Here is a 21655-nt window from a genome sequence, read left to right on the forward strand (position 1 = left end):
TCAGAAGCTTCAAAAGAATAAAGACATTTCAAATGTCATATTATGTCTATATACAGTGTTGTAACAATGTGCAAATAGTTAAAGTACAAATGGGAAAATAAATAAACATAAATATGGGTTGTATTTACAATGGTGTTTGTTCCTCTCTCCCTCTCTCTCCCCCTCCCTCCCTCCATCCCTCCCTCTCTCTTATTTTCAGCTGTATCCAAGCGGGCTGGTGCTGACCGCCAACAACAGATCTCTTTACAACAAACCACACCCTCCCCATTCACTCACACACCAGACAGCACCCAAAACCTCCATTCCCACAGACCCAGTCTATCTGCTCTGCCGACACACAGGGTGTGTGTGTGTGTGTAAACTAAGGTTGCCACTTTGACCTCCAACGGCTAGTTTCTGGACTCCAGCTGCCTGCGACATACAGGCTTAAATAGCAGTTAATACGTCACACACATGGTCTACTTAGCATGTGAATGGAGTGACCCCTTTAGTTGTTAGTGGATTAACAGATAACAGCCTAACGAGAGGATCGGCTATTCAAGTTATTCTAGTCCAGGTGGGGAACACTGAATGGACACACACACAAAAACACACAGTCATGTCTGTGGGAAAGCTTAGCACAGTACATCACCTTATAGTAGACTTCAGTAAAGCAGGACACTAGGGCTGGGTGTTGTCAGGAACCTCAAGATACCACATTATCACCATACTTATGTATTGTCAGGAACCTCAAGATACCACATTATCACCATACGTATGTATTGTCAGGAACCTCAAGATACCACATTATCACCATACTTATGTATTGTCAGGAACCTCACGACACCATATTAGATTGCTATCCGTTAGTGATTTTATTGCGATTCGATTTCCAAATATATTGCTCACTACATGTCTGCTGCAGAGGGACAAGAGAGAGCCACGAGAAAACAGGTTTTGATCAGTCATGGGACATAGAAGTGCTGAAAATAAATTGGCTCCCTATTTAAAAAGAAGATGGAGAACAAGCTATGAAGGAACAATACTGGCGTTCTGGTGCAGCCAACTAGCGCAAAAATAATATTGCAATATTACCAAAATGATACGATCGTCAAAAATTATATATCCCAATAACTTACAGTAGCAAAAACTGATACTTGGAGTCAAATATATAAATCGATACTTGGAGTCAAATATCGATATAATATAGTCCCAAAATAATATTGCGATATGTAACTGTATCGATTTTTTCCCCCATCACTCACGTGAACCCCAGCTGTACCTACCAGGTCTACTGTGCCAGCCCTGATCTCTCATGCTTTAACCTGTGGTTGAGTTGTACCAGCTAGCTAGGCTAAATCTGTATCCCAAATTGCACCTTATTCCCTTCATAGTGCACTACTTTTGACCGGGGCTCTATATACTATAAAGGAAATAGGGTGCAATTTGGGATGACTGTTGCTGTGGTTTTGAATGGAGAGAGAGAGGGAGAGAGAGAGAGGACACAGAGTTGGAACAATGGACATAGTTTTCTGCTGCAGCATTCACACTTGCTCTCTGCGCAGACACACACACACACACACACACTCTCTCTTACCGTGCAGTCCATTGCAGGGGGACTCGCTCCTCCTCTCCTCCAAAGTGCGCTGTCCATTCCTGATTCCACTGCCATAGACATTTACACACCCACACACTGCCCAGATACGTATTCCAAACAAGCGGTAATCCACACGCGTGTAGAGCCTCCTAACGATGACTGTCTACCCGTGTGTTGTTCAGACACGTGTGTGTGACAGGTCCGAACACACACACACACAGTCCAATAGATCCAGCCCAAACAGTAGTCCTCCAATTACAATCCACAGAAATTTAGATAGAAGAAGAGTAGCGACGAACACACTACACCAGGGCTCCAGGACTGTACCGTCAACAGAACAGTTAACACACTACACCAGGGCTCCAGGACTGTACCGTCAACAGAACAGCTAACACACTACACCAGGGCTCCAGGACTGTACCGTCAACAGAACAGCTAACACACTACACCAGCGCTCCAGGACTGTACCGTCAACAGAACAGCTAACACACTACACCAGGGCACCAGGGCTCCAGGACTGTACCGTCAACAGAACAGCTAACACACTACACCAGGGCTCCAGGACTGTACCGTCAACAGAACAGCTAACACGCTACTACACCAGGGCTCCAGGACTGTACCGTCAACAGAACAGCTAACACACTACACCAGGGCTCCAGGACTGTACCGTCAACAGAACAGCTAACACACTACACCAGGGCTCCAGGACTGTACCGTCAACAGAACAGCTAACACACTACACCAGGGCTCCAGGACTGTACCGTCAACAGAACAGCTAACACGCTACTACACCAGGGCTCCAGGACTGTACCGTCAACAGAACAGCTAACACACTACACCAGGGCTCCAGGACTGTACCGTCAACAGAACAGCTAACACACTACACCAGCGCTCCAGGACTGTACCGTCAACAGAACAGCTAACACACTACACCAGGGCTCCAGGACTGTACCGTCAACAGAACAGCTAACACACTACACCAGCGCTCCAGGACAGTACCGTCAACAGAACAGCTAACACACTACACCAGCGCTCCAGGACTGTACAGTTAACAGAACAGCTAACACACACTGTCACTGCAGCTTGCTGGTTTGAATTTCAACACACACACTGACGCTTCGGCAACAGTTGCCGGGATAAAGCCACACCTCCAGGCTGTTGCTAGGCAATTGTTCAGCTGGGCCGGCCTCTAGCGGTGACATCAGCTAGAATGAGTCTCGCATTGCAACACACGCTAATCTCTAACTCTTTCTCTCCATCCCTCTCTATTATTCTCTCCCTTATTTCAGCCTATCCTCATTGAGTCACAGAGAGTGTGTTTGTGTTTGTGTTAGAGGAAAAGTCAGTTATTCACAAAAAAAAAGGTCACAGAAGATAAACAGCGGGTTGTTAAAGATTGTGCCAATAAATTGAATCAATGATTGAAAAGGAAACAGGAAATATAAAGTCATTCTAATAGAGGGAAGTGAGGATTCTCACAGCTCACTGCTTCCTGGAAGGTGTCTGGTTGTTCTTTCAGACTGTAGACCCAGACCTCTGTCTGTAGACATTAGTACCAGCATGCAGGTCTTGTCTTTGGGCCGTTCTGGTTACTGACATTGTAAATAATAATTTGTTCTTGGTCAAATAAAGGTTAAAATAAGTGTACTTAGAGGGCTTTAAAGACGGTAGCAAGACGACTGACCAGGATTTAGATTTTAGATGTTCTAATACTTGAGTATTTTCAGATCTAAGCATCTGTGTGTCCAAGGATATTCCTCTGACCTTCAGAAGTTCCCAGAATTCAATTCACTTCCATATTACCCATACTTAGAACAGAACACACACAGACAACACATAGATCAAAATAGTCCCCCAGAATTGGGTTTGCCTGTGCAAGTGGCTCATTTTCCCAAAGTGGACATCAATTAGACATTAAAGATTTTGAATAGACTAGAACTGAGAAGAGGCAGAGGGAATGGGGGTCAGAGAGGTGAGAGAGGGAGAGGGGTGAGAGAGAGGGAGAGGGGTGAGAGAGGGAGAGGAAAGTGTGTGATTTTGGCATGGGAGGAGAGGAGAGGAGAGGAGAGGAGAGGAGAGGAGAGGAAGGGAGGGATGGAGGAGAGAGGGGTGAGAGAGGGAGGGCGTGGGTGTTTTGGGGAATGGAAGGAGAGGAGAGAGGGGTGAGAGAGGGAGGGGGTGGGTGTTTTGGGGAATGGAAGGAGAGGAGAGAGGGTTGAGAGGGAGGGGTGAGAGAGGGAGGGGGGGGGTGTTTGGGGGAATGGAAGGAGAGGAGAGAGGGGGTGAGAGGGAGGGGTGAGAGAGGGAGGGGGTGGGTGTTTTGGGGAATGGAAGGAGAGGAGAGAGGGGGTGAGAGGGAGGGGTGAGAGAGGGGGTGGGTGTTTTGGGGAATGGAAGGAGAGGAGAGAGGGGTGAGAGGAGAGAGGGGTGAGAGGAGAGAGGGGGTGGGTGTTTTGGGGAATGGAAGGAGAGGAGAGAGGGGTGAGAGGAGAGAGGGGTGAGGAGGGCTGGGTGTTTTGGGGAATGGAAGGAGAGGAGAGAGGGGTGAGAGAGGGAATAAGGGAGGCGGGTGTTTTTAGGAGAGGAGGGAAGGAGGAGAAGAAAAGAGCTTGGCTACAGATACATACATAGTTGAAAAGAGCCTTCAGCTCCTCAGTACTGATGCTCAGGAGGAAGGACATGCACAAGTATTCCCTTAATACACACACACACCACAAACACACCCCCACACACACACACACACACACACCACAAACACACCCCACACACACACACACACACACACACACACACACACACCCTGCCCTACCCTGCATCGTTAAGTCACAAGCCAAACCCTACTGTACATTTACATTTACATTTTAGTCATTTAGCAGACGCTCTTATCCAGAGCGACTTACAGTTAGTGATTACATTTTTTTTTTTATACTGGCCCCCCGTGGGAATCGAACCCACAACCCTGGCGTTGCAAACGCCATGCTCTATCAACTGAGCTACATCCCTGCCGGCCATTCCCTCCCCTACCCTAGACGACGCTGGGCCAATTGTGCGCCGCCCATTAGTCTCCCGGTCGCGGCCGGCTGCGACAGAGCCTGGATTCTAACCAGGATCTCTAGTGGCACAGTTAGCACTGCGATGCAGTGCCTTAGACCACTGCGCCACTCAGGAGTTTACTGTACTGCTGTAATACTGATAGTCTCAGCCCATTATGTCCTGAAATACATGGAAAATACACAGAGAAACCTTATTTATGTCAATGTAGGACAGACAAACAGACCATACAGAGAAACAGCCTTATTTATGTTACTGTAGGACAGACAAACAGAGAAACAACCTTATTTATTACATTTACATTTTAGTAATTTAGCAGACGCTCTTATCCAGAGCGACTTACATGAGCAATTAGGGTTAAGTGCCTTGCTCAAGGGCACATCGACAGATTTTTCACCTAGTCGACTCGGGGATTAGAACCAGCAAACTTTCGGCTACTGGCACAACGCTCTTAACCACTAAGCTACCTGTAGGACAGACAAACAGACCATAACTCCACCCTTATCCTGTTTGGACGTTATCTCTCACACACACCCCACACACACACATAGAACATGTAGTCTAACATTTGTTTTGTGTGTTTGGGGTGTGTGTGTGTGTGTGTGTGTGTGTGTGTGTGTGTAGGGTGGGCTGCAGTCTGACAGAGGACCAATCAATGCAAACACACACACAAACAGAACAATTTGCACCCCTCAGGCAAACAAAAACAAATAAATAACTGTCGGCTTCCCAGGCTCATGACGCTTGACTGAAACTTAAAAAGACTACTGCCAACGGCATGACAAAGACAGAACAAAGGAGGGAGAGAGAGAGAGAGAAAGAGAGAGCGAGAGAGAGATATAGAGAGAGAGAGAGAGAAAGAGACAGAGAGAGAGAGAGAGCGAGAGCGAAAGGAGAGAGAGAGAGAGAGAAAGAGAGTGCGAGAGAGAGAGAGCGCGAGAGGAGAGAGAGAGCAACAGAGCGCTACAGAGAGAGAGAGAGAGAGAGCGAGAGCGAGAGCGAAAGGAGAGAGAGAGCGAGAGCGAGAGCGAAAGGAGAGAGCAACAGAGCGCTACAGAGAGAGAGAGAGATAGAGAGAGAGACAGAGAGAGAGAGAGAGAGAGAGAGAGAGAGAGAGAGAGAGAGAGAGAGAGGAGCGAAAGGAGAGAGAGAGCAACACAGAGAGAGAGAACATTCAGTCTTGCCATGCATACCAATTACTCCCCATGCCACTGGCAAACACGCAGAACCCAAGCTGCTTGAGTCAGGGTTAGCTGCTGGGGAGGAGAGCCACTGTGAGGGAGAGACACATGGGCTTACACCTGTACAGGTGCACACCTGGGCCAAGTATACATGCACTGTGGGAGACACATGGGCTGTTATACACCTGGGTTGTATTCATTAGAGTAAAACGTTTTGCAACGGAAAAGGAAATTTAGCATTTCTTATTAGATGAATTCAGGTAGATCCCTCCCTGTTTCAGTCTGTTTTCTTTCATTTGGTTCCTAATGAACACAACCCTGAGTTGCATTCAGGTGAAGGGAAAGTCATTCTGCCATTAGTGATGACTGCGTCTGAGTGAAACTGTACCTGCCATTACAAGAGAGGGTGATGACTGAAGCTGTACTTACATGTACTGCTGGGTTTGTAGACATCTAGGAGGTTAGCTGGCTGTGCTACAAACACCGCTACTGCTACCACACCTGTCCTTCTCTCTCTGTGGTGTGTTAGGGGTTCAGAACATGTGGAGGAGGGCACTCCGGCGCCACCTGTGGCAGCTTTATGTAACTGCACTTAAACTGAATACCTGCCTATGGGCCAGATTGAGGCACACCGGAGTTGACCAAGCTTTATTTTGAAACCAACATTGTTCATACCTTCAAATCTGGATGGTTTCAGAGCCTATCTTGATGAAATTGTGCAAGCCTACGCACAGACAAAGAATGAGAAAGCCCAGTGCACAGCAGTACGTACATCCTGGTGCAGGTTTTGGCAAAACAACCAGTATTCACAAACAAGAGTAAAAACCAAACACTACAAACAACAGGCTAAAAATTATAATAGCTGCTACGGACCTGTCTGTCTCTGTCTCCCTGACCTGTCTGTCTCTGTCTCCCTGACCTGTCTGTCTCTGTCTCCCTGACCTGTCTGCCTCTGTCTCCCTGACCTGTCTGTCTCTGTCTCCCTGACCTGTCTGTCTCTGTCTCAATGACCTGTCTGTCTCTGTCTCTCTGACCTGTCTGTCTCTGTCTCAATGACCTGTCTGTCTCTGTCTCCCTGACCTGTCTGCCTCTGTCTCCCTGACCTGTCTGTCTCTGTCTCTCCGACCTGTCTGTCTCTGTCTCAATGACCTGTCTGTCTCTGTCTCCCTGACCTGTCTGTCTCTGTCTCTCTGACCTGTCTGTCTCTGTCTCAATGACCTGTCTGTCTCTGTCTCCCTGACCTGTCTGTCTCTGTCTCAATGACCTGTCTGTCTCTGTCTCCCTGACCTGTCTGTCTCTGTCTCCCTGACCTGTCTGTCTCTGTCTCTCTGACCTGTCTGACTCTGTCTCCTTGACCTGTCTGTCTCTGTCTCCCTGACCTGTCTGTCTCTGACTCCCTGACCTGTCTGTCTCTGTCTCTCCGACCTGTCTGTCTCTGTCTCAATGACCTGTCTGTCTCTGTCTCTCTGACCTGTCTGTCTCTGTCTCTCTGACCTGTCTGCCTCTGTCTCCCTGACCTGTCTGTCTCTGTCTCTCCGACCTGTCTGTCTCTGTCTCAATGACCTGTCTGTCTCTGTCTCTCTGACCTGTCTGTCTCTGTCTCCTTGACCTGTCTGTCTCTGTCTCCCTGACCTGTCTGTCTCTGTCTCAATGACCTGTCTGTCTCAGTCTCAATGACCTGTCTGTCTCTGTCTCTCTGACCTGTCTGCCTCTGCCTCCCTGACCTGTCTGTCTCTGTCTCAATGACCTGTCTGTCTCTGTCTCTCTGACCTGTCTGTCTCTGTCTCTCTGACCTGTCTATCTCTGTCTCCCTGACCTGTCTGCCTCTGTCTCCCTGTCTCCCTGACCTGTCTGCCTCTGTCTCCCTGACCTGTCTGTCTCTGCCTCCCTGACCTGTCTGTCTCTGTCTCAATGACCTGTCTGTCTCTGTCTCCCTGGCCTGTCTGTCTCTGTCTCCCTGACCTGTCTGCCTCTGTCTCCCTGACCTGTCTGTTTCTGCCTCCCTGACCTGTCTGTCTCTGTCTCAATGACCTGTCTGTCTCTGTCTCCCTGACCTGTCTGTTTCTGCCTCCCTGACCTGTCTGTCTCTGTCACCCTGACCTGTCTGTCTCTGTCTCCCTGACCTGTCTGTCTCTGTCTCAATGACCTGTCTGCCTCTGTCTCCCTGACCTGTCTGTCTCTGCCTCCCTGACCTGTCTGTCTCTGTCTCAATGACCTGTCTGTCTCTGTCTCAATGACCTGTCTGTCTCTGTCTCTCTGACCTGTCTGTCTCTGTCTCAATGACCTGTCTGCCTCTGTCTCAATGACCTGTCTGTCTCTGTCTCCCTGACCTGTCTGCCTCTGTCTCCCTGGCCTGTCTGTCTCTGTCTCTGTCTCTCTGACCTGTCTGTCTCTGCCTCCCTGACCTGTCTGTCTCAGTCTCAATGACCTGTCTGTCTCTGTCTCAATGACCTGTCTGTCTCTGTCTCTCTGACCTGTCTGCCTCTGTCTCTCCGACCTGTCTGTCTCTGTCTCAATGACCTGTATGTCTCTGTCTCTCTGACCTGTCTGTCTCTGTCTCCCTGGCTGTGACTGAAATGCTCCCTCATTCTCAAGACCATTGATATTCCATGACTGACCATCCAAAATGCTGTGCACCAACCCTGATCCATGATTCCATCCATTACTTCTGATCTTTCTTAATTCTGATCTTTCTTGATTTATTTTGTTTTCTTGAATGTCCTGATGTATACGCAATTCAGCTTTTAGCTGCCATGTATACTGGAATAAACTAAACAGTTGTCACGTTCGTTTAATGACGGGTCAGACCAAGGCGCAGCGTGATATGCGTACATGTTTATTAACGTAATAAACAACACGACAAAACAACAAAGGAAACGAAACGTGAAGTCCAAGGTAGTACAGAACAACAAACCTTACACGGAACAAGATCCCACAATTAGACAGTGCCAATAGACTGCCTAAGTATGGTCCCCAATCAGAGACAACGAGCGACAGCTGCCTCTGATTGGGAACCACACCGGCCAACATAGATCCACACATACTAGATCGACAACATAGACAAAGCACAGCAAGGAATATACACACCCTGACTCAACATATAAGCGTCCCCTGAGTCAGGGCGTGACAACAGTCAGTGCATAGTTAGTGCATAGCAACATGTAGCCAAGAGGTTAGAGAGGTGGACCAGAAGCCAGAAGGTTGTCGGTTCAAATCCCAGACCAGGTAGTATGAACTACTAGGTTCAGATCCCAGAAGATGTATAATGAACTACTGTGTTCAGATCCCAGACCAGGCTTCAGATCCCAGACCAGGTATAATGAACTTCTGAGTTCAGATCCCAGACCAGGTATAATTAACTACTGGGTTCAGATCCCAGACCAGATACAATGATCTACTGGGTTCAGATCCCAGACCAGGTATAATGAACTACTGGGTTCAGATCCCAGACCAGGCATATTGAACTACTGGGTTCAGATCCCAGGTGCTCACACATAGAGACAGCTCACACACATCTTTGATAATGTGCAACACACACCTGACTCTGCCAATAAGTAGCTGATAGATGTCCACACACACACTTAGGCAAGTCCTGCTATCAGCGATAGCTGGTGTGTGAAGGAAAAGGCTTAGAGAACAACAGTCTTGCCAGCCACTCATCCTGTTACATCATTAGGTGTTCAGGTCAGACACTAAAGCCTTGAGCTGTGTGTCTCTCATGTCTCTCTGAGCCCTATACTACGTTTGAGGAGGTAGCTTTTGTCAACTTGGGATAACCGGTACCATGAAAGTGGCTCACCTTTTAGCCAGCTACATTTCTATGGCAACGAATCCTTCAGAACTAACCTGCTCCAGGGCAGGCTAACTCAGAGCTAACTCAGAGCTAACTCAGAGCTAACTCAGAGCTAACTCAGAGCTAACTCAAAGCTAACTCAGAGCTAACTCAGAGCTAACTCAAAGCTAACTCAGAGCTAACTCAGAGCTAACTCAGAGCTAACTCAGAGCTAACTCAGGGCTAACTCAGGGCTAACTCAGAGCTAACTCAGAGCTAACTCAGAGCTAACTCAGAGCTAACTCAAAGCTAACTCCATTTATCCTGAATGAAGTGTCTGAGCCATGAGGTGAGGACCAATGAAATCAGATTCCCTGCCTCTTGTAAAGATTATGTCTTGACGACTGGTTAATTATTTTATTAATCCATTTTGTTTTGTTGTGTGTTAAAAAAGAGTAATGTTAAAATATATCACATTACACATTTAGTAATGACAGAATGCATTTGAGACTTCACACACAGTAAAACCTTTGTATGACTTAATACAATCCTTTTATTTAAAGGAGTGGGTAAAAAGGTGCTTGTGCATTGATAAGCACACCAAAGACGACATTAGCCTTCTGAATATGCAAGATAACTTTTCTTTCAATTTGATTTCAGCACAAATGAAAATGTGTCACTGACTCGCCCATGGATTGATGTTTCAGCATTGTCTCAATGAAGTGTTTGGCGTTCAACTAGCCACTAGCCACACTAGCCACGTGCAAAATGCACACGCAGTTACAAGCCTGCTAGAGTTACCGGCAGGCGGATGAGCAATATCCACCGTCGTAGTACAGATGAAACCTGAGCTGGAATGTGAAGCTAACTGAAGCTGGCTAATTTCAGAAAAGCCTGGGTAGATCTAGCTACATACGTAGTATACTTCTCTGATCTCATTCACACACTCAGTATCTAACTCTCTCACTGTCTACCTGCCTCCTACACCTGCCTTGACTGCCTCCTCCCTGGGCGTGTGAAAGACAGAGAGAGAACACACACACTCTCACCGTAAACTTGACGTCACAGTCTGAGATGGTCTATTACAGGAGGGTACTGTGCTTGAGTGTGTGTGTGTGTGATTATATGATGTCAGCAGTGATAGAGAACTGTGGTTACTCAGCAGTGATAGAGAACTGTGGTTACTCAGCAGTGCAGTCATCTTTAATCAGTTGTGTGTTATGAGCTGTGGCAAACAGCACCCTATTCCCTTTATAGTGCACTACTTTTGACCAGGACCCATAGGGTAGTGCAATATGTAGGGAATAAGGTGCCATTTGGGACATTTCCTATAGGTCTGTGTGATTATCACCAAGAGGACATAAAGAAATAGCATGCAACTGTAGTTTCTTCATGACAACAAAAACTATTTCTGCAAGGTTCTCTCTCTCTCTCTCTCTCTCCCTCTCTCCCTCTCTTTGTAGCTATACGACATCGCCCTCTAGTGAAAAAGATTAAACATAGCAGCACTGCATCTGAGCTCATCCCATAAAGGGTGATGAGCCCATTTAAAGTAGAACTGCTTATAGTCAGTAAATTCACTATAGAGTTATAATTACAGATCTACAGTCTCCCGATAAAACCTCTGAGCCAGCCCAGATGATATGCTGACAGTCTCCCTATAAAACCTCTGAGCCAGCCCAGATGATATGCTGACAGTCTCCCTATAAAACCTCTGAGCCAGCCCAGATGATATGCTGACAGTCTCCCTATAAAACCTCTGAGCCAGCCCAGATGATATGCTGACAGTCTCCCTATAAAACCTCTGAGCCAGCCCAGATGATATGCTGACAGTCTCCCTATAAAACCTCTGAGCCAGCCCAGATGATATGCTGACAGTCTCCCTATAAAACCTCTGAGCCAGCCCAGATGATATGCTGACAGTCTCCCTATAAAACCTCTGAGCCAGCCCAGATGATATGCTGACAGTCTCCCTATAAAACCTCTGAGCCAGCCCAGATGATATGCTGACAGTCTCCCTATAAAACCTCTGAGCCAGCCCAGATGATATGCTGACAGTCTCCCTATAAAACCTCTGAGCCAGCCCAGATGATATGCTGACAGTCTCCCGATAAAACCTCTGAGCCAGCCCAGATGATATGCTGACAGTCTCCCGATAAAACCTCTGAGCCAGCCCAGATGATATGCTGACAGTCTCCCTATAAAACCTCTGAGCCAGCCCAGATGATATGCTGACAGTCTCCCTATAAAACCTCTGAGCCAGCCCAGATGATATGCTGACAGTCTCCCTATAAAACCTCTGAGCCAGCCCAGATGATATGCTGACAGTCTCCCGATAAAAACCTCTGAGCCAGCCCAGATGATATGCTGACAGTCTCCCTATAAAACCTCTGAGCCAGCCCAGATGATATGCTGACAGTCTCCCTATAAAACCTCTGAGCCAGCCCAGATGATATGCTGACAGTCTCCCTATAAAACCTCTTAGCCAGCCCAGATGATATGCTGACAGTCTCCCTATAAAACCTCTGAGCCAGCCCAGATGATATGCTGACAGTCTCCCTATAAAACCTCTGAGCCAGCCCAGATGATATGCTGACAGTCTCCCTATAAAACCTCTGAGCCAGCCCAGATGATATGCTGACAGTCTCCCTATAAAACCTCTGAGCCAGCCCAGATGATATGCTGACAGTCTCCCTATAAAACCTCTGAGCCAGCCCAGATGATATGCTGACAGTCTCCCTATAAAACCTCTGAGCCAGCCCAGATGATATGCTGACAGTCTCCCTATAAAACCTCTGAGCCAGCCCAGATGATATGCTGACAGTCTCCCTATAAAACCTCTGAGCCAGCCCAGATGATATGCTGACAGTCTCCCTATAAAACCTCTGAGCCAGCCCAGATGATATGCTGACAGTCTCCCTATAAAACCTCTGAGCCAGCCCAGATGATATGCTGACAGTCTCCCTATAAAACCTCTGAGCCAGCCCAGATGATATGCTGACAGTCTCCTATAAAACCTCTGAGCCAGCCCAGATGATATGCTGACAGTCTCCCTATAAAACCTCTGAGCCAGCCCAGATGATATGCTGACAGTCTCCCTATAAAACCTCTGAGCCAGCCCAGATGATATGCTGACAGTCTCCGTATAAAACCTCTGAGCCAGCCCAGATGATATGCTGACAGTCTCCCTATAAAACCTCTGAGCCAGCCCAGATGATATGCTGACAGTCTCCCTATAAAACCTCTGAGCCAGCCCAGATGATATGCTGACAGTCTCCCTATAAAACCTCTGAGCCAGCCCAGATGATATGCTGACAGTCTCCCTATAAAACCTCTGAGCCAGCCCAGATGATATGCTGACAGTCTCCTATAAAACCTCTGAGCCAGCCCAGATGATATGCTGACAGTCTCCCTATAAAACCTCTGAGCCAGCCCAGATGATATGCTGACAGTCTCCGTATAAAACCTCTGAGCCAGCCCAGATGATATGCTGACAGTCTCCCTATAAAACCTCTGAGCCAGCCCAGATGATATGCTGACAGTCTCCCGTATAAAACCTCTGAGCCAGCCCAGATGATATGCTGACAGTCTCCCTATAAAACCTCTGAGCCAGCCCAGATGATATGCTGACAGTCTCCCTATAAAACCTCTGAGCCAGCCCAGATGATATGCTGACAGTCTCCGTATAAAACCTCTGAGCCAGCCCAGATGATATGCTGACAGTCTCCCTATAAAACCTCTGAGCCAGCCCAGATGATATGCTGACAGTCTCCCTATAAAACCTCTGAGCCAGCCCAGATGATATGCTGACAGTCTCCCTATAAAACCTCTGAGCCAGCCCAGATGATATGCTGACAGTCTCCCTATAAAACCTCTGAGCCAGCCCAGATGATATGCTGACAGTCTCCCTATAAAACCTCTGAGCCAGCCCAGATGATATGCTGACAGTCTCCCTATAAAACCTCTGAGCCAGCCCAGATGATATGCTGACAGTCTCCCTATAAAACCTCTGAGCCAGCCCAGATGATATGCTGACAGTCTCCGTATAAAACCTCTGAGCCAGCCCAGATGATATGCTGACAGTCTCCCTATAAAACCTCTGAGCCAGCCCAGATGATATGCTGACAGTCTCCCTATAAAACCTCTGAGCCAGCCCAGATGATATGCTGACAGTCTCCCTATAAAACCTCTGAGCCAGCCCAGATGATATGCTGACAGTCTCCGTATAAAACCTCTGAGCCAGCCCAGATGATATGCTGACAGTCTCCCTATAAAACCTCTGAGCCAGCCCAGATGATATGCTGACAGTCTCCCTATAAAACCTCTGAGCCAGCCCAGATGATATGCTGACAGTCTCCCGTATAAAACCTCTGAGCCAGCCCAGATGATATGCTGACAGTCTCCCTATAAAACCTCTGAGCCAGCCCAGATGATATGCTGACAGTCTCCGTATAAAACCTCTGAGCCAGCCCAGATGATATGCTGACAGTCTCCCTATAAAACCTCTGAGCCAGCCCAGATGATATGCTGACAGTCTCCCTATAAAACCTCTGAGCCAGCCCAGATGATATGCTGACAGTCTCCGTATAAAACCTCTGAGCCAGCCCAGATGATATGCTGACAGTCTCCCTATAAAACCTCTGAGCCAGCCCAGATGATATGCTGACAGTCTCCCTATAAAACCTCTGAGCCAGCCCAGATGATATGCTGACAGTCTCCCTATAAAACCTCTGAGCCAGCCCAGATGATATGCTGACAGTCTCCCTATAAAACCTCTGAGCCAGCCCAGATGATATGCTGACAGTCTCCCTATAAAACCTCTGAGCCAGCCCAGATGATATGCTGACAGTCTCCCTATAAAACCTCTGAGCCAGCCCAGATGATATGCTGACAGTCTCCCTATAAAACCTCTGAGCCAGCCCAGATGATATGCTGACAGTCTCCCTATAAAACCTCTGAGCCAGCCCAGATGATATGCTGACAGTCTCCCTATAAAACCTCTGAGCCAGCCCAGATGATATGCTGACAGTCTCCCTATAAAACCTCTGAGCCAGCCCAGATGATATGCTGACAGTCTCCCTATAAAACCTCTGAGCCAGCCCAGATGATATGCTGACAGTCTCCCTATAAAACCTCTGAGCCAGCCCAGATGATATGCTGACAGTCTCCCTATAAAACCTCTGAGCCAGCCCAGATGATATGCTGACAGTCTCCCTATAAAACCTCTGAGCCAGCCCAGATGATATGCTGACAGTCTCCCTATAAAACCTCTGAGCCAGCCCAGATGATATGCTGACAGTCTCCCTATAAAACCTCTGAGCCAGCCCAGATGATATGCTGACAGTCTCCCTATAAAACCTCTGAGCCAGCCCAGATGATATGCTGACAGTCTCCCTATAAAACCTCTGAGCCAGCCCAGATGATATGCTGACAGTCTCCCTATAAAACCTCTGAGCCAGCCCAGATGATATGCTGACAGTCTCCCTATAAAACCTCTGAGCCAGCCCAGATGATATGCTGACAGTCTCCCTATAAAACCTCTGAGCCAGCCCAGATGATATGCTGACAATCTACTGGAGCCAGAACACAGTCCGTCCGTCCGTCCGTCCGTCTGTCTGTCTGTCTGTCTGTCTGTCTGTCTGTCTGTCTGTCTGTCTGTCTGTCTGTCTGTCTCTCTCTCTCTCTGTCTGTTTCTCTCACTCTCTTTCTCTCACTCCCTCACTCAGAGAGCAATCAGACCAGCTACACTCTCAGCAACAAAGCACTGTATTACTACCAACCCTACAGGTAGAGAGAGAGGGAGAGGGAGTGTGTGTGTGTGTGTGTGTGTGTGTGTGTGTGTGTGTGTGTGTGTGTGTGTGTGTGTGTGTGTGTGTGTGTGTGTGTGTGCAACACCACTAGACATAGTGATATACTGACACGGTGGAAGGAAACAAACTGTATTCTCCGAAGCATTTACTGCTGGGAGGCCAGAGGAAGCAATCTCTAACACAAACACACACACACACTGGGCCGGGACGCCCGAGCTAGATCAATCTCGGACAGACAGGGAAGGTGAAAGAGGAAATTCGCTAAGCGGCAAGGCAATGTCAGAATACAAAAACTGACTGGACTGACACGCACAGACGCACGCGCACACACACACATACACACACACATACACACACACACACACATGGACGCACACACACACACACACACACACACTCTCTCTCCCCTTTCTCTCTCTCTCTCTCTCTCTCTCTCTCTCTCTCTCTCTCTCTCTCTCTCTCTCTCTCTCTCTCTCTCTCTCTCTCTCTCTCTCTCTCTCTCCCTTTCTCTCTCTCTCTCTCTCTCTATCTCTCCCTTTCTCTCTCGCTCTCTCTCTCTCTCTCTCTCTCTCTCTCTCTCTCTCTCTCTCTCTCTCTCTCTCTCTCTCTCTCTCTCTCTCTCTCTCTCTCTCTCTCTCTCTCTCTCTCTCTCTCTCTCTCTCTCTCTCTCTCTCTCTCTCTCTCTCTCTCTGTCTCTGTCTGTCTGAGAGATAGTGTTTCTACAACCAAACTGCCAACAACAGAGCATCAACAGAACAGAATGCTAACAGAATTAGCAGATATAGAGCAATACTGGTCTCAATGGTGTAACCGGGCATAAGGACAATGTGATCAGGCAGTGGGGCGGGACTAAAGGAGGGAGGGGCATAAGGACAATGTGATCAGGCAGTGGGGCGGGACTAAAGGAGGGAGGGGCATAAGGACAATGTGATCAGGCAGTGGGGCGGGACTAAAGGAGGGAGGGGCATAAGGACAATGTGATCAGGCAGTGGGGCGGGACTAAAGGAGAGAGAGGAGGTGAGCAGAGCCAGTAACAGCAAATCAGAAAAACTGACCACTGCTGGTACATCCATGACCAGAATGATCTAAACCAGCAGAGAACTGAATCCCACTATAGAGATCTAGCCCACTATAGAGAACTAGCCCACTATAGAGATCTAGCCCACTATAGAGAACTAGCCCACTATAGAGATCTAGCCCACTATAGAGATCTAGCCCACTATAGAGATCTAGCCCACTATAGAGAACTGAATCCCACTATAGAGATCTAGCCCACTATAGAGAACTAGCCCACTATAGAGATCTAGCCCACTATAGAGATCTAGCCCACTATAGAGATCTAGCCCACTATAGAGATCTAGCCCACTATAGAGAACTAGCCCACTATAGAGATCTAGCCCACTATAGAGAACTAGCCCACTATAGAGATCTAGCCCACTATAGAGAACTAGCCCACTATAGAGATCTAGCCCACTATAGAGATCTAGCCCACTATAGAGATCTAGCCCACTATAGAGAACTGAATCCCACTATAGAGAACTAGCCCACTATAGAGATCTAGCCCACTATAGAGATCTAGCCCACTATAGAGATCTAGCCCACTATAGAGATCTAGCCCACTATAGAGAACTGAATCCCACTATAGAGATCTAGCCCACTATAGAGAACTGAATCCCACTATAGAGATCTAGCCCACTATAGAGAACTGAATCCCACTATAGAGATCTAGCCCACTATAGAGAACTGAATCCCACTATAGAGATCTAGCCCACTATAGAGATCTAGCCCACTATAGAGATCTAGCCCACTATAGAGAACTGAATCCCACTATAGAGATCTAGCCCACTATAGAGAACTAGCCCACTATAGAGAACTGAATCCCACTATAGAGATCTAGCCCACTATAGAGATCTAGCCCACTATAGAGATCTAGCCCACTATAGAGAACTGAATCCCACTATAGAGAACTGAATCCCACTATAGAGATCTAGCCCACTATAGAGATCTAGCCCACTATAGAGATCTAGCCCACTATAGAGAACTGAATCCCACTATAGAGAACTGAATCCCACTATAGAGATCTAGCCCACTATAGAGATCTAGCCCACTATAGAGATCTAGCCCACTATAGAGAACTGAATCCCACTATAGAGATCTAGCCCACTATAGAGAACTGAATCCCACTATAGAGATCTAGCCCACTATAGAGATCTAGCCCACTATAGAGAACTGAATCCCACTATAGAGATCTAGTCCACTATAGAGATCTAGCCCACTATAGAGATCTAGCCCACAAATGGGAGGATGTCCTGTTTCTGTAGCATGGTGCAGTTTGATGTACAGTACACCCCCTGGACAGGACACTAGTCTATCTCCTGTTTCTGTAGTGAGACAGCTTGATGTACAGTACACCCCCTGGACAGGACACCAGTCTATCTCCTGTTTCTGTAGTGAGACAGCTTGATGTACAGTACACCCCCTGGACAGGACACTAGTCTATCTCCTGTTTCTGTAGTGAGACAGCTTGATGTACAGTACACCCCCTGGACAGGACACTAGTCTATCTCCTGTTTCTGTAGTGAGACAGCTTGATGTACAGTACACCCCCTGGACAGGACACTAGTCTATCTCCTGTTTCTGTAGTGAGACAGCTTGATGTACAGTACACCCCTGGACAGGACACTAGTCTATCTCCTGTTTCTGTAGTGAGACAGCTTGATGTACAGTACACCCCTGGACAGGACACTAGTCTATCTCCTGTTTCTGTAGTGAGGCAGCTTGATGTACAGTACACCCCCTGGACAGGACACTAGTCTATCTCCTGTTTCTGTAGTGAGACAGCTTGATGTACAGTACACCCCCTGGACAGGACACCAGTCTATCTCCTGTTTCTGTAGTGAGACAGCTTGATGTACAGTACACCCCCTGGACAGGACACTAGTCTATCTCCTGTTTCTGTAGTGAGACAGCTTGATGTACAGTACACCCCCCTGGACAGGACACTAGTCTATCTCCTGTTTCTGTAGTGAGACAGCTTGATGTACAGTACACCCCCTGGACAGGACACCAGTCTATCTCCTGTTTCTGTAGTGAGACAGCTTGATGTACAGTACACCCCCTGGACAGGACACTAGTCTATCTCCTGTTTCTGTAGTGAGGCAGCTTGATGTACAGTACACCCCTGGACAGGACACTAGTCTATCTCCTGTTTCTGTAGTGAGGCAGCTTGATGTACAGTACACCCCCTGGACAGGACACTAGTCTATCTCCTGTTTCTGTAGTGAGACAGCTTGATGTACAGTACACCCCCTGGACAGGACACTAGTCTATCTCCTGTTTCTGTAGTGAGGCAGCTTGATGTACAGTACACCCCCTGGACAGGACACTAGTCTATCTCCTGTTTCTGTAGTGAGACAGCTTGATGTACAGTACACCCCCTGGACAGGACACCCCCTGGACAGGACACGAGTCTGTAGCAGGGACTTATCTCCTTCATGCTGAGTGCCAAGCAGAGAGGCATCAGGTTCCATTTTTGTAATGTAATATAATGTATGTTACCTGGTAGATGTAATATATTGTATGTTACCTGGTAGATGTAATATAATGTATGTTACCTGGTAGATGTAATATATTGTATGTTACCTGGTAGATGTAATATATTGTATGTTACCTGGTAGATGTAATATATTGTATGTTACCTGGTAGATGTAATATATTGTATGTTACCTGGTAGATGTAATATATTGTATGTTACCTGGTAGATGTAATATATTGTATGTTACCTGGTAGATGTAATATATTATATGTTACCTGGTAGATGTAATATATTGTATGTTACCTGGTAGATGTATCCATTGTCAGTCTGAATGGGTACACTACGAGGACCCAGAGCTGTCTTCAGAATCTCCTCACATCCTAAAAGACAAAGAGAGAGAGAAGGGTATAGGGGGGGGGTAGAAGAGAAAGATTGTTAGTAAACGAGTGACAAGATGAGTAATAACCACAGGATGTTTTCCTCAGGTGGTCTGTAGAATGCTCTCTCTCTCTCGCTCTCTCTCCTCTCTCTCTCTCTCTCCTCTCTCTCTCTCTCTCTCTCTCTCAATTCAATTAAATTAAATTCAATTTAAGGGCTTTATTAGCATGGGAAACATAGGTTTGCCAAAGCAAGTGAAGTAGATAGTAAACAAAAGTGAAATAAACAATAAATATTAACAGTAAACATTACACTCAGAAGTTTCAAAAGAATAAAGACATTTCAAATGTTATATTATGTATATATACAGTGTTGTAACAATGTGCAAAGAGTTAAAGTACAAATGGGAAAATAAATAAACATAAATATGGGTTGTATTTACAATGGTGTTTGTTCTTCACTGGTTGCCCTTTTCTTGTGGCAACAGGTCACAAATCTTGCTGCTGTGATGGCACACTGTGGTTTTTCACCCAGTAGATAAGGGAGTTTATCAAAATTGGGTTTGTTTTCTAATTCTTTGTGGATCGCTGTAATCTGAGGGAAATATGTGTCTCTAATATGGTCATACATTTGGCAGGAGATTAGGAAGTGCAGCTCAGTTTCCACCTCATTTTGTGGGCAGTGTGCACATAGCCTGTCTTCTCTTGAGAGCCAGGTCTGCTTACGGCGGCCTTTCTCAATAGCAAGGCTATGCTCACTGAGTCTGTACATAGTCAAAGCTTTCCTTAAGTTTGGGTCAGTCACAGTGGTCAGGTATTCTGCCACTGTGTACTCTCTGTTTAGGGCATAGCATTCTAGTTTGCTCTGTTTTTTTGTTTGCTCTTTCCAATGTGTCAAGTAATTCTCTTTTTGTTTTCTCATGATTTGGTTGGGTCTAATTGTGTTGTTGTTGTTGTTGTTGTCCTGGGGCTGTGTGGGGTCTGTTTGTGTTTGTGAACAGAGCCCCAGGACCAGCTTACTTAGGGGACTCTTCTCCAAGTTCATCTCTCTGTAGGTGATGGCTTTGTTATGGAAGGTTTGGGAATCGCTTCCTTTTAAGTGGTTATAGAATTTAACGGCTCTTTTCTGGATTTTGATAATTAGCGGGTATTGGCCTAATTCTGCTCTGCATGCATTATTTGGTGTTTTACGTTGTACACGGAGGATGTTTTTGCAGAATTCTGCATGCAGAGTCTCAATTTGGTGTTTGTCCCATTTTGTGAATTCTTGGTTGGTGAGCGGACCCCAGACCTCACAACCATAAAGGGCAATGGGTTCTATAACTGATTCAAGTATTTTTAGCCAGATCCTAATTGATATGTCAAATGTTATGTTCCTTTTGATGGCATAGAAGGCCCTTCTTGCCTTGTCTCTCAGATCGTTCACAGCTTTGTGGAAGTTACCTGTGGTGCTGATGTTTAGGCCGAGGTATGTATCGTTTTTTGTGTGCTCTAGGGCAACGGTGTCTAGATGGAATTTGTATTTGTGGTCCTGGCAACTGGACCTTTTTTGGAACACCATTATTTTTGTCTTACTGAGATTTACTGTCAGGGCCCAGGTCTGACAGAATCTGTGCAGAAGATATAGGTGCTGCTGTAGGCCCTCCTTGGTTGGGGACAGAAGCACCAGATCATCAGCAAACAGAAGACATTTGACTTCAGATTCTAGTAGGGTGAGGCCGGGTGCTGCAGACTGTTCTAGTGCCCTCTCTCTCTCTCCTCTCTCTCTCTCTCTCTCTCTCTCTCTCTCTCTCTCTCTCTCTCTCTCTCTCTCTCTCTCTCTCTCTCTCTCTCTCTCTCTCTCTCTCTCTCTCTCTCTCTCTCTCTCTCTCTCTCTCTCTCTCTCTCTCTCTCTCTCTCTCTCTCTCTCTCTCTCTCTCTCTCTCTCTCTCGCTTTCTCTCACTCTGTCCTCTCTCTCTCTCCTGGCATATTGATGTATTGCTCTGTGTGTAAAGGCACTAATCTATGGATGCCTCCCAAATGGCACCCTCTTCCCTATATAGCGCACTTCCTTTGACCAGGGCCCATAGTACACTAGGGAATAGTGTGCCATTTGGGATTCAACCTAGAGCACACAGAGCCACAAAAACAAGCACACACACAGTGGAACAGCGCTAGACCAATCAGTGGACTTTGTTGTCTCAATTTGTAACCTGACACTCTCCTACAATACACCTGTAAAAAATGGCTGAACACTCCTGGCCCCTAGTTACAGGCCAAAGCGTTATCAACAGAGAGAGGCTGTTTTCTGTAGAAAATCGAGCACACAGCCATGCAATCTCCATTGGCAGTAGAATGGCCTTACTGAAGAGC

The 21655-nt window shown here is 46.9% G+C and overlaps 1 protein-coding gene across 2 annotated transcripts in view; it reads right to left on the reverse strand.

The window, feature by feature from the left end:
- Positions 1 to 21655, reverse strand: part of LOC121550389 (rab11 family-interacting protein 4A) — a 96166-nt gene that overhangs the window by 33285 nt on the left and 41226 nt on the right. Inside the window, exon 3 of one of the 2 annotated variants that reach the window (XM_041862619.2) lies at positions 19229 to 19305. In XM_041862619.2, the coding sequence (XP_041718553.2) occupies positions 19229 to 19305 (77 nt within the window). Of the gene's footprint in view, positions 1 to 1576; positions 2669 to 19228; positions 19306 to 21655 lie in introns of those variants that run through there. The other variant, XM_041862620.2, reaches the window with a different exon arrangement.

This window comes from Coregonus clupeaformis, chromosome 35 (genome assembly GCF_020615455.1).
Source record: "Coregonus clupeaformis isolate EN_2021a chromosome 35, ASM2061545v1, whole genome shotgun sequence".
NCBI classification, from domain to species: Eukaryota; Metazoa; Chordata; class Actinopteri; order Salmoniformes; family Salmonidae; genus Coregonus; species Coregonus clupeaformis.